This window comes from Vigna umbellata, chromosome 10 (assembly GCF_029865625.1).
Source record: "Vigna umbellata cultivar VRB3 chromosome 10, Vumbellata_1.0, whole genome shotgun sequence".
Classification (NCBI taxonomy): domain Eukaryota; kingdom Viridiplantae; phylum Streptophyta; class Magnoliopsida; order Fabales; family Fabaceae; genus Vigna; species Vigna umbellata.
Window position 1 is genome coordinate 2,851,375 of NC_142174.1, and position 12,889 is coordinate 2,864,263.

Here is a 12,889-nt window from a genome sequence, read left to right on the forward strand (position 1 = left end):
CGTACACCATCATTAATTTCGTCTAAAAAAATTTTACACGCATTTTTCCCTTATAGAAAGTATAATTCAGGTGTTAGGTATCAAAATAGTTGAAAGAATAAAAATAAAGAAAAAAAAAATATCATTGGAGCAAAAATATGAACATCAACATCATATTTATAGTGTCTTGAATGATATTTTACTTTTAGAAGAGACCTAATTACAATCCACTAAGTTTGAAACTATGTTTATGATACTAATATGAATCACACGTTAATATTCATTTAGTATAACTAATTGATCTATGTGATATACTGATTAATACATGCAATATCCAATCTCCTTACATAATATATCATCAAAACCGACAAACATAATTATAAACAAAAAGTTAAAATATCTTAAAAAAATTAATTTATACTTCTCGTTAACTACATAGTATAGGAAAATGGAAAATGGTATGTGGACAACCATTTTTTCACAACAATTTCACAACGCTGCATGTTTTCTATGTATTAGCTAATTAAACTGAGATCTTCAGAACTTTCGTTCCCAATGAAACAGATAAAAGAATATTTTAGGATTTTCCACGGACTTTCATTTCCACGGTTTTTAAAAAATATTTATTTTAAGTCAAATCAATAAATATACAACACGTGACGTTGTCAAAAGTGTTAAAAAATAGTTGTTGGAATATCGCGATCCTAGGAAAATATAGTAGTTAATGTTGTTACTATAATCTCATGCTTTTTACTCAAATAAATTTATGTTACGTTTGAAAACAATAATACGAAGAAAGTTTTATGACTATTTGTTTCAGTAGGGGTGTGGAGGCCAAGATACGAACCTAACAACCTTGCTCTGTTCCTTCTCTGTGCTGCTTTCACTATGTTCTCTTTCTCTCTTTCTTCTCTGATCCTCTGAGTAAGGTGGGCTGGGTACCTGCAAAGGCACTCCGACGCTCAAGTCAACAGGGGTGTTGTTAGAATAAGAAAATCTTCTTAATTTTCTCTTAGGGGAAAAACGTACCTTTTTTCTCATCTGCTCTGTGTATTTAAAACAGTAAAATAAACCGTTACCTGACAATCCGGTCAGTTATCGAAGTTGACTGTCTAGAAGTTGTAACTGCTAGATCGTGTGTTGATACTGAGTCAATTACTTCCGTGATTCGCGGCGTTGGTTAGCTAACTATGTGTAACGTGTGTAACCGCTTATCTGTAACCGCACTTTATGATATCGCGCCCTGTATGTCGATCGTCCTATGTGTCGACATGACTAGGCGACTTGTCGTGTGTCGTGTGAACGTTACCTGTCGCGACATTACTGTTTATTTGTCGAGGATCGAGTGGTCGACGACACCATGTGGTCGTATGTCATTACAACTGTCGAGCACCTTGTGGTCGACAACACCGTATGGTCCTATAATATCATTAGATTACACTAATCGGTCGTTGAAGGATTGAGCCTCCTATAGTACATGCCCCCCAAGTCCGAGTAAGCGGATGATAGAATTACGAAGGACTTTCGAGTGTTATTGGAGGAAACGAGGTGACGTGGAGAAAACGAAGAGACGTGGAGGAAACAAGGAGGCGTATGTGACAGCTGTGCGCGGCGTTACGAAATTTAGGGTTTTCCCGCTCTCTTAGGGAAATGATGAGACACAAATTAGTAGCCGTTAGATTAAAATGAATCCTACGGCGTCTGACGATTAAACGTTTTGGCTTCTTCAACACGATTCAGAAGAGGGTTATTCACTTTTGCAGAAGAGCAGACACTGAGAGTGTATACTGCGAGCGAGATTGTTTCTTCTTCAGTTTCATTGCCTTCGTTACTACGAGAATCCACCAGGTAACCCTAAAATCTCTTTCGTCTTAGTGTACTTACTGTTGATAATGGAAGGAAGGGGGCAGGATATCGGTGGCGATATGCCGGGGCCGTCATCTACGGCGGAATGTCCCGAGGTTACCACTATACCTCATGGGGAAGAGGCTTTTGTAGACTGACCAGGCGACCATTCTTCCTGCCAAGTCTGGTTTGCGGAGGATCTTGGCTATGGGATGATCTGTGCGGACTACCACCTGATGGCTCTGGAAGTACGGGCGAAGTCGTCTAGAGGCAGTGAGAAGGGCCAATGCGAACTTCTCAATTCGAGAATATCGCTCCTCTGCCCCTTGCAATGTACGACTGGTAAAATATATTAACTTGAGGGAGGGTGCTTCCTGTACCAAGGCTGCACTAACGACATGCTGGGAAGCTGAGATATACAGCTGCAAGTCGGATCCCTCGTCCGGTCGAGCCATAACTGGAGGACTGGTTAGGACGTGTTTGACAGTGTTGAATGCAGTCTCACAATCATTGTCCCAGTGTTGCAGTAGGGGTGTGGAGACCAAGATACGAACCTAACAAACTTGCTCTGTTTCTTCCTTGTACCGCTTTCACTGTGTTGTTCTTTCTCTCTCTCTTCTCTGATCCTTTGGATAAGGCGGGCTGGGTACCTGCAAAGGCACTCCGACGCTCAAGTCAACAAGGGTGTTGTTAGAATAAGAAAAATCTTTCTTAATTTTCTCTTAGGGGAAAAACGTACCTTTTTTCTGGTGTGCTTTGTATATTTAAATCAGCATAATAAAACCGTTTACCTGAATATCCGGTCAGTTACTGAAGTTGATTGTTTAGAAGTTGTAACCGTCAACTCGTGTGTTGACACTGAGTCAAATACTTCCATGATATATAGCCGTGATTCGCGGCGTTATTTAGTCAAGGTGTGTAACTGCTTAACCGTTAGATCATGATGTCGCGTCTTGTATGTCGATCATCATCCGTGTCGACCTAAGTGGATGACGTGTCGCACTGAGTCAAATACTTTCGTTGTTTTATTTTTTTATTTTAAATTAATATATAAATATTATTTAATTATTTTAAAATTATTACTTAATTATTTATGAATTAATTTTATTTTATTTAATAAAATAATTATTATTAATTTTAATTTATTTATTATTATTATTTAAATAATAATTAAAAAAAGTATACATATATATATTAAAACGGATGTGTCACATCTACATCTGTTGAATTTTTCTTTTAAGTTTTTAATTTTTTATATTTTAAATTAATATAGAAATATTATTTAATTTTTTTAAAATTATTATTTAATTATTTATAAATTAATTTTATTTTATTTAATAAAATAATTATTATTAATTTAATTTATATATTATTATTTAAATAATAAATAAAAACTTTTTAAAAGTCTATTAAACGGATGTGCCACATCCGTTGAAGTTTTTTTTTAAATAAAAATAATAAAGTAAAATATAAAATATGTAAACGGATGTCAACATCCGTTGAAAGTGAAACGAATGTTGACATCCGTTTTATAGAAGGGCAAATTAGGTATAGGGTGGTGCAGGGAGCGGTTGGTGGTGGTGGAGGGAGCAACTCTCTTTGGGCAAATAATACCTGAATAAATAACATAACAATTAAGAAGGTAAGTTCGTTTTTATTGAACCTGTGACAGTTTAAGGTTCATGAAATAACTAATAAATACAAGGTTACCCCATAAAAGTAAGGATGTTTTACAGAATTCTAATACTCAATTGTGAGAAAAAGTTCATTAAGCAATGTCTAACTTGAACGTCGCAGTGTCTTGCAAGTACCTTCCCTCAGTCTAAAGTCGAAGTGTGTGGAATAGGTGTCCTAGAGATCAGAAGACAGGAAGGCTACAACGAAAAGGTATCTTCCCCCAACCTGAAGTCGAAGTGTGCGGAGTAAGTGTCCCAAAAATTAGGAAACATGAAAGCTACAACGGTGAGGTATATCTTTCAACCGTATACAAATATATACATAAACACTAACCTAAGAGATGTACTAATTAAAAATACCTTATGCTTAAATAATTCGGATTCAATTGGTTAAGTAATTAGTGTTATAATATTTTACATTATAAAATATATCTATATGTTTATTTTATTGTGTTTCACAAAATGTTTTTATTTCACATTTACCACAAAGTTATTGTAAAACTCATGTCTATATCATTAGTCTCTTAACCATATCATTAGTCTCTTAACCATACTAACACATCACTATGTCAACTCATTTGTTTGTAAAATGTATTTTGACATTGATTTAAATTATAAGTTAGAAATGCATAATGGAAGCAACTAAATGTCACATGCATGAGTTAAAACTTAAATCAATATGTAAGGTTAGATACAACATATAACCAATTTTACATCTACAATTTTACATCAATTTTATTTTTAAATGATATGAAAAGACATATCAACATTGAATATTTTTGTGTCATTTTAGTGTCATACATCAATAGCAATACTAATTGATATTATACAACTTACTTTTTACATTGGTTAAAATTTGATGTTAAAAAATTATTTATTTTCTACATCAATAACATCTACGATTAATTCTTAAACTCATATAAAATGTTAAAAATAACTTATATTAAATGTTTTTTAATATTTGAAAAATTATGTTAATTTAATAAAACCGTGTTTACAATATGTTGATATGATAAATATTTATTTTAATATGATTATACTTTTGTAAAAGAGTGAAAATATTTAAAAAAATTCAAATAATTTAGATATTCTTATATATTTCTATTTGGCCCAATAGGTATATTAAAAAGTATAGTTGAATAAGACCGTTTAAGTCTCTTTATTATAGAACTGTTCAAATCTATATTTATTTGAGTTATATTAACCTATTATAATTAAATCTTGAATAGTTTGGTATGTTGATTATTATTTACTATTTTGTTATTGTTTATTATAGTGTTATTATATGCGTCAGATAAATATTATTCTAATAAAAACATAGGCCGATGACCTATATTGATTATATAAATACACATAGTATTTCTAACGAAATAGTCACTCTTTCATAAACATTAATACACACAACTTATATAAATACTAGTACAAAAATGAGTTTTGACGGTATTTTCAACCCAAAATATGTCCATTTTCGAACGTCCTTGTACTTGTAGGAGAGCGCTAAAGTTTGTAGGATCATTGAAAATGGCAATGCAAAAATTTAACATCTGAAAGTACATGTACATTTCTTTAACGTCATTTGACATTAGACATTTTAGATGTTAATTGTTGTCAGAAATGGTTAATTCGGATGTCAAATTAGTCAAATGACATCAAAAAATGCATTTTTTGACATCATTCCTTGGTGTTTTTTTATAAGTAATTCATTTTTACAGTTTTACCAAACTTGAAAGTAGAAAACCAGCAAATGTAGTCCATTTTGGCATTTCATATATCAAAAACTTATTTTCAAATTTGTATGAACTAGTCAAAACTATAAACTAAATTATCACAAGTAAAAACTTGAAAAAAAAAACCATGAGAATGTGGCTAATAGATATTTGTATTCACCATCACTCATAGAATGAAAAAAGAGTTGTCATTTTGTGCATTATTATCCGACAACCCCTGCACTCTCTATGACTTACCATCACCACTCGTTTTGTTCGCCACTATCTCATATTTCCCACCACCACCACCTTCTTCATCCTCTTCGTGCTTTTCGGCCGCACGATCAGTGGCGCCACCGTGCTTTCCAGCTTCACCGTCGTCACCACGCCCTCTACCTTACTCTTCTCCCTGTACAACGCGTCCAGCTGGTGGAAATAAGGGCACGTTTTCGAATCTTCCAGTCTCCGTTTGTTGCTTTCCTTCACTTTCTTGAAGTACTTGTTAATGTTCTCCCACTTCTCTTTGTTTCAGTTGTATCGAGCTTCCTCATCGAGGACGAGATCTCCTCCCATAGAGAACCTTTTGGTCCGTTTTCTTAGTACTCTGCATCCAGGTTCGTTTAGAGCGGCAGAAGGCGGCCAACTCGGTGAGGAATGAGGCCAGCTTTCCTTATTCTGATTTGAAGAAGAAACCCTAAAAAGGGATCCTTATTATGATTTGAAAAAACAAAACCCTAAAAGGGATTTGGGCTAGGCCCAACAGATTGAACAATAATTGAAAAGTTAGAAAAACAAAATTAAAAGATAAAATTGTAATTTAATTTTTTTAAGGGGTAACAGATACATCTTACTTGCGTGTACTAAATACCCGTAACGAATTTTATCCACGGATACCCGCGAGTACGGTTTTATTTTGCCATCCTTAGCTACACTGCTCTCATTCATTCTCCTTCAACTACACTCATTCAATTTTCTCTTTCATTCTTCAGAGGACGCTGCTTTCACCCTCTCTACTCCACCAAGATCTTTTTCCCATCATCACTTTCTTTCTTGACTTTTACCTAGTAGTTCTTATCATGCCTTTTATTGTTCAATAAACTAATAGTAGAAGCAGAAAAAAAATCCGCTTTTGAATTCGAAGCCGCCAAACAGAGTTTCCTCGCTATTCCTGATGCACATGCCCAAAATGAATCCTAAAGTTTTGTTGTTTTATTATTTATTTTTGGAATTATATTGATAGTTTTTTTTTTAATCTTATGGTTATTTGACGTTAGTGTAAATAATATTACAAAAATATTAAAATTAAAAATAAATTCATTTTACTAAAATAAAATTTTGTACAATATTAAAATTAATTTTAATAATTAATGTTAAATTTTTACTCTTTATAAATATTTTTACAATTAAATATAACATTAATTATTATCATTCTATATTACTTTAATAATTAGAGATATTTTGATAATCTTCAAATTTTATCAATTAAACAATTTCTTTTATCCTTTACATTAATCAAATTTTGCACCAATTTTCATAAACTTTAATCGAACTTATGTGATCAAAATCCAAAGAACAAAACAAGTTGAATTAAGTATGTGACATTTTTCTATCAAATTTAAAAGGAATCGATCACATAATAATATAAGTACTAGTTTATGTTCTGTTATTAAAAATTAAGTTATTTTATCATTTTAAAAACATGTTTACATAAATGTTAAATATATCGTATATTTTATTTTATTAAGTAATAGTTTAAACAAAATAAGCCAAAATTTAAATCAGAAAGGAAAGGCAAAATTACATCTATTTTAGCTTAACTTATTATACTTGTTGTTTCGGTATGAGGTATGGGGACCAAGATATCAACCTAACAATTCTGGATTCTTTCTTCTGATGAGACCATCTCCATGCTATCTTGCCTTTGACGTTGTTGATCCTTCGAGGAAAGTGGGCTGGGCACCTGAAAAAGGCACTCCGACGCTCAAGTTAGATCAGAACTCTCTCTGTCTATGTTTTTCTTAACTAAAAAATGAATGGAATCCTTCTTACCGCCTCCGTCCCTTTACCCATTACCTGGATCTATGGAAGTGGGCCGTAAGTGAGTGGTGGGTCCCTCCACTTCTAGTGCTTGCCGTTACTTTTTACCTGGATCTATTGGAAGTGGGCAGCAAACGTGAGTGGTAGGTCCCTCCACCTCTAGTGCTTTAGCCATTATTAGGACCTTTATCATTGCCTGGATCAATTATTTCCCTGATTCGTGGTCTTTGATTAAGACAGTGTCTTTTTGTTCGTATCTGGTAAACCGCTTGACCTTTGTGGGGGAATTTTATGTCGCGACATCAGACCATAAGTGGTCTATCGCCAAATGATCGACATCGAATCGTGAACAGTTGATCCTCAGTGGTCGATATCAAACGGTCGATCGTTTAGTAATTGTCGATCATCAGATGATCGAAATATAAATATACTAATGTCAGTGGAAGTCGACAGTTGCCAAGTGCTCGACGTTAAATCGTAAACGGTCGACCATCAATGGTCGACATACTAGTGCTCGACATCAGTTCAGATGTGTGTTGGTGAACAGTGGTCGACATTAAGCGGTTGATCGTCAAGTGGTCGACATCAGTTCAGATGTGTGTTGGTGAATAGTGGGTATCCTATGGTACATTTCCAAATTCACTTTTATTTATTTCTAAATACATTCAAACAAACAATAATTATTTCAGCCTCAAATCCCTCAAATATCCATCTACTCACCCTTCCCCACCAATTTTCATAAATTTTATTTCCAAATTCACTTTTATTTATTTCTAAATACATTCAAACAAACAATAATTATTTCAGCCTCAAATCCCTCAAATATCCATCCACTTACCCTCCCCCAATTCCTCTCCCTTGAGTGAACACACCCTTACGATTTGCAGAATTTCAATTTCCCTTCGCTTTGCTACCCTGCACGCTTAGGTTATCGTCATTTCTCCATTGTTCCCTTTCCGTCACTCATCAAGGTAGAAGAGTCGTACTCTGATTGCCATGATATCTTTGTGGGAAACTAATTGGAGAGATTGAATGAGTTCTGCTGTGCCTATATCATGTGTTGCTATGTGATGTACCTGTGTTCATTAGTTATGATCCCTGTTCCTTATAACTTATGATGCTGTGTTACAGCTGATGCATGAATTTTTCTTTTTTAACATTGAATTGATTATCCTATATTTTGACTGTACTAAAACTTTTTGCAGGTGATGTTTTTTTTATGGATTTTTAGCAAAGGTCAGCATGTAAAACTCCTGTAACTGTCAGAGGATAGTGTCCCGCTTGTGTTTCTGCAGCGAGTAATGCTTTTATGCCCCGTGATTTGGTGAATGGATAAAGTGTTGTGTGGGCCTTGAAGTTACAATACTCTTCAACCTACAGAATAACCTTTCTTCATCCCTTCATAGAAAATTGTTTTCCAGATACACAAGATGATTCAACATCAAATTGTGCAGTCCCCTGCTAGGCTAGGGCTCGCAAACCCTAACTCTCCTTCAATTCCGAACCCTACCCCTCCAAAGCTCCCTCCAACACAGACCCAGCAACCCCAAGACCGCAACTCTTCAACCCCTTCTTCTGCTCTTCTTTCACTCCTCCCACCCCTTCCCAGAGCCCAAGCACTTCTTCTCCAAATGGCTTCCTTAACTTCCAAAATCTTTGAAGTTTCCCCTAACCGGTCTCTTTGGGTCACTGCCTTCCGTGGATCCCTTCCAACTTTCCTCTCGTTTAATTCATCTACCCCTCTTGACTCTTCTCCGTCTACTGTGAAAGAAATAATTTCCCTCTTTAATGTTCTCCAAACCCAAATATTCGAAGCTGTTGCAGAACTCCAAGAGATTCTTGACCTCCAAGATGCCAAGCAGAAGATGGACCGTGAAATTCGTTCCCAAGATTCAATGCTACTAGCATTTTCTAACAAACTCAAAGATGCTGAGTGCTGCCTAGACATACTTGTCGATGATTACTCTGATTATCGCCGCTCCAAGCGATCGAAATCTGGAGATGATGATTCCATGACTTCATCAACTGTCTCTTCTCAGTTGAAGCTGTCAGATATATTATCGTATGCCCACAAGATAAGCTACACCACCTTTGCACCACCGGAATTTGGAGCCGGCCAAGCTCCTCTTCGTGGAGCATTGCCACCTGCACCGCAAGAAGAGCAAATGAGAGCTTCTCAGTTGTATAATTTTGCCGACCTTGATGTTGGATTGCCTAAAGAAGTCGAATCCAAGGAGAAAATTGTTGAAGCTATTGTTGAGCCTCCATCACAGATGGATACTAATGCAGTTCCAAATTTGTCCGCGTTTCAAGGAATGCTGCCTCCAGTGCCACCTGGTTGGAAGCCGGGAATGCCTGTCCAGTTGCCTATTGTCGCAACTGAAATCGCGACAGGACGACGATCCATGAAAAATAAAAACGGTTTTTGAAAAAAAGAGATTTGGAGTCGCCACCATAGTTTATTCTGGAAAACTACGGAAAAACCATAAAATGATAAAGCATGGTCTGCGAAAATGAGATTCTAAGTTCGGGAGTCGGTTACGTGTAGGGAAGGTATTAGCACCCTACAACGCCTGCCCTAAGGCAGTACCTTTAACTAAATATGCGAATATGATGTGGTTTTCAAAATGTTTAACTATCCCCTAAAATAAAACTTCTAAATAAACAAAATATATTTTTTAGTTTTTTGTGCCCGACAAGGATTGACCTTGCTCCTACGTATTCTCATTTAGAATGAGAAATCAGGGTTACGTAGTTCTTTTAGAAAACTGCTTGAAAATTTGTTTGAAAATTGATTGAGAATTTTGTTTGTAAAATGATTTTGGATTTTTGGGAAAGTAAACCTGACAAGGACTGGCCTTGCTCCTACGTATCTCCACTTTTGATGGAGAATCAAGGATCACGTAGTTCTGGCGAGCAAGACTGTTTGTTGTTTGAAAATGTTGATGTTTTTTTTTTTTTTGGTTTTTTGAAGCTTTTATATTTTTTGGTATTTTTTGTATAATATTTAAATTTGTGCGTAATGAGCACTAGGCTGATGCGTACGATCGCACGAGCACTCACACGGCTTTTTCTTTGTTTTTCATTTTTTTGCGTAATGAGCACTAGGCTGATGCGTACGATCGCACGAGTACTCACACGACTTTTTCGATGTTTTTTATTGTTTTGCGTAATGAGCACTAGGCTGATGCGTACGATCGCACGAGCACTCATACGACTTTTTTTTGTTTATTTTATATTTTGGGTAACGAGTACTAGGCTGATGCGTACGATTGCACGAGTACTCATACCGATATTTATTACATTACATGTTTTTTTTTAAGTTTTATATATATTTTTTCATATATATATATATATATTTTTTTTTTTTGAGAAAAAGAATGTGAAAAGGATTTTTTCTTAATATTATTTTATTTTATAAAATTGGTAATTTTAATATTTTAGTTATTTTTCTTATTTTGTAATTTTTATATGAAGCAAACTAGTCTAATAAATATTGTTTTTTTTTTTTTTTGTAATTTTTAATCATGAGAATAATAACAGCTTAAAAATTATTTTTGTGATTTTATGCTTTCAAATTTTTTATTTTGTTAAAACAATGATTGCAGCAACGTAGGAAAAAAAAAACTAAAGCTAAACCATTTTTTATCTCCATAAAACAAATGGACCAAAGTCCAAACTCTTTTTCCAGAGTTTTAAAAACGGGTTACGTATTTTATTTTTTTTCAAATTTTAGATTTGGACCAAACCCAAATTTCCTTCTCGTTTTCGCAAGATGGGTTAAACCATATACTCTTTCTTCCAAAAACATGGACCGGGCAGGAGCCCAAACTTCCTTTTTTAGGGTAAAACTTTGTCAAAAGCCAGAAAAAGGGAGATCTTTCCTTCCCTTTTCGGAAGCCAGCAGCCAGGGGGCAGTTTCAACTTTCTTCCCCAAATTCATCTCTTCTTCTCCAACACAAAACAGAAACCCCCACTTTCTCTTATTCTTCTATCTCACTCGACAACCACGCACAAAACTCAAATCTCCCTTTCCCAGTCGAGACCGGCCACCGCGTGTCGCCGTCCACGTCGTCGCCAACTCAGCCGCCCACCGTCGAGCCCATCGCCGGTCGTCGCTCCAAGCTTCCCTTCTCCTCTTCGCGCGCGGGAGGTTCTCGCCTTGCACCCTGCAACCGCCACTACCCCCACCGAAGTTGGCCTCCGCGAGCCTCCGAGGCCGTCAAGGGCCGCTCTGTCCGATCTCCACGTCTGCCATAGTCACCGCGCCCAGTCGCCACCTTTCGGACCACGAACCAGGGTCGTGCCGGCAATGGAACCCGCTGCCCTCGCTGGAGCCCGCTTCCTCACCGGCGCCGTCACTTCCCTTTTCTCATTCCCCTTTTATTATTTATTGATTAGTTTGGTGTTTCGACTTCTGAGATTAAGAACGATGGTGTATTGTGTCCGAAACAGTGGTGGCCCCCTTTTTTATGAATGTTCTAACATAGAAACATTGAAGGAGTGGGCTAATCTGATAGGTTGTGTGCAGTTTGAAATGTCAATCACCCTTGTTTTAATGCGTTGGATATAGTAGAGGGTAAAATGGCTTATTCCAAAGGACAAGCTTTGAGTGTATTGGCATGGGATCTGTGATTTAATCTGTTTACTTGGTTTGATACAGGTGAAGGATGATCTTGCATAGCTACGGCCGAAATTGTTAATCAGGTTGAGGGAGATCTTGTTAGATAGAAAAACTAATTCTGTTTCTGTTTTGCTTTGATGTTTTTATTTACGTTACCTGGGTGTTAAAGGATATTGAAATTTTGATGTTGAGGAGTACACACCTATTTTTATTGTTTCAGTACGTATAAGGGAAGCATATATACAAGCATATAGACGTGCATGACTAAAGGCTTTAAGTATACATATAAGCATATAGACGTGCATGACTAAAGGGTTTAAGTAGACGAAAACTTACCTTCGCAGCTTCAAGATGTTTTTCCCTCCTCTCTTCTTGGATTAAATTTCTTTTTTCTTTTCCTTTTCTCCGTGAGGTCTGTTCTCCTAGAAATGGATGATTCTCTCTCTCCCTCTTTTTCAATAAAGTACCTCCTCTTCCTCTGTAAGGTCTTTTTTTTTTTTTAGAAAATCCCTCCTCCCCCTAAGTTCTATGATGAAACATATTTAAAGAACACCAAACTTGCTGCACTGTTTTTTTCAGGAGCCCGACACATCCCCTCAGACATCTTCCTTAATCTGGGATTCTTGTTTTGTCTTTTTTTGCTTTTTTTTTTTTTTTTTTTTTAGACAACTTTCCAGGAATTCAGAGACACATCCCTGATTCCGGATTTTTGATGTCTTTTTTTTGCTTTTTATTAGACAACTTTCCAGGAATTCAGAGACACATCCCTGATTCCGGATTTTTGTTTTGGCGCATACCATATGAATGTAACATCCCAATAAATAGTAACTACCATTAATTAGAATTAATTACAATTAACAGTAATCAGTCATCAGTCTTTACAACTAAACAAGAGACAGAAACCGAACGGCTATAAGTTCCAGCGATTACAAAGTCGAGCCCCAAAGTAAACAACGAAAGCTAAAAACGAACGGTTTTACAATACAATAACCGAACGTCCAAAACGCTAATAAAACTACTAA

General features: G+C 35.8%; 1 protein-coding gene across 1 annotated transcript; it reads left to right on the forward strand.

Annotated features, from left to right (window-relative positions):
- Positions 1 to 8,099: 8,099 nt before the first annotated feature.
- LOC148191635 (mediator of RNA polymerase II transcription subunit 4-like) lies at positions 8,100 to 12,086 on the forward strand. The gene is made up of 2 exons (XM_088100689.1): positions 8,100 to 8,214; positions 8,449 to 12,086. Exon 2 carries the CDS (start codon positions 8,674 to 8,676, stop codon positions 9,670 to 9,672), a length of 999 nt encoding a protein of 332 aa, XP_087956815.1. The 5' UTR covers positions 8,100 to 8,214; positions 8,449 to 8,673; the 3' UTR covers positions 9,673 to 12,086.
- Positions 12,087 to 12,889: the final 803 nt, after the last annotated feature.

What these genes read in the sequence shown, in the direction of transcription:
- LOC148191635 (XM_088100689.1), top strand. Translation starts at nt 8,674, where the DNA reads ATGATTCAACATCAAATTGTGCAGTCCCCTGCTAGGCTAGGGCTCGCA.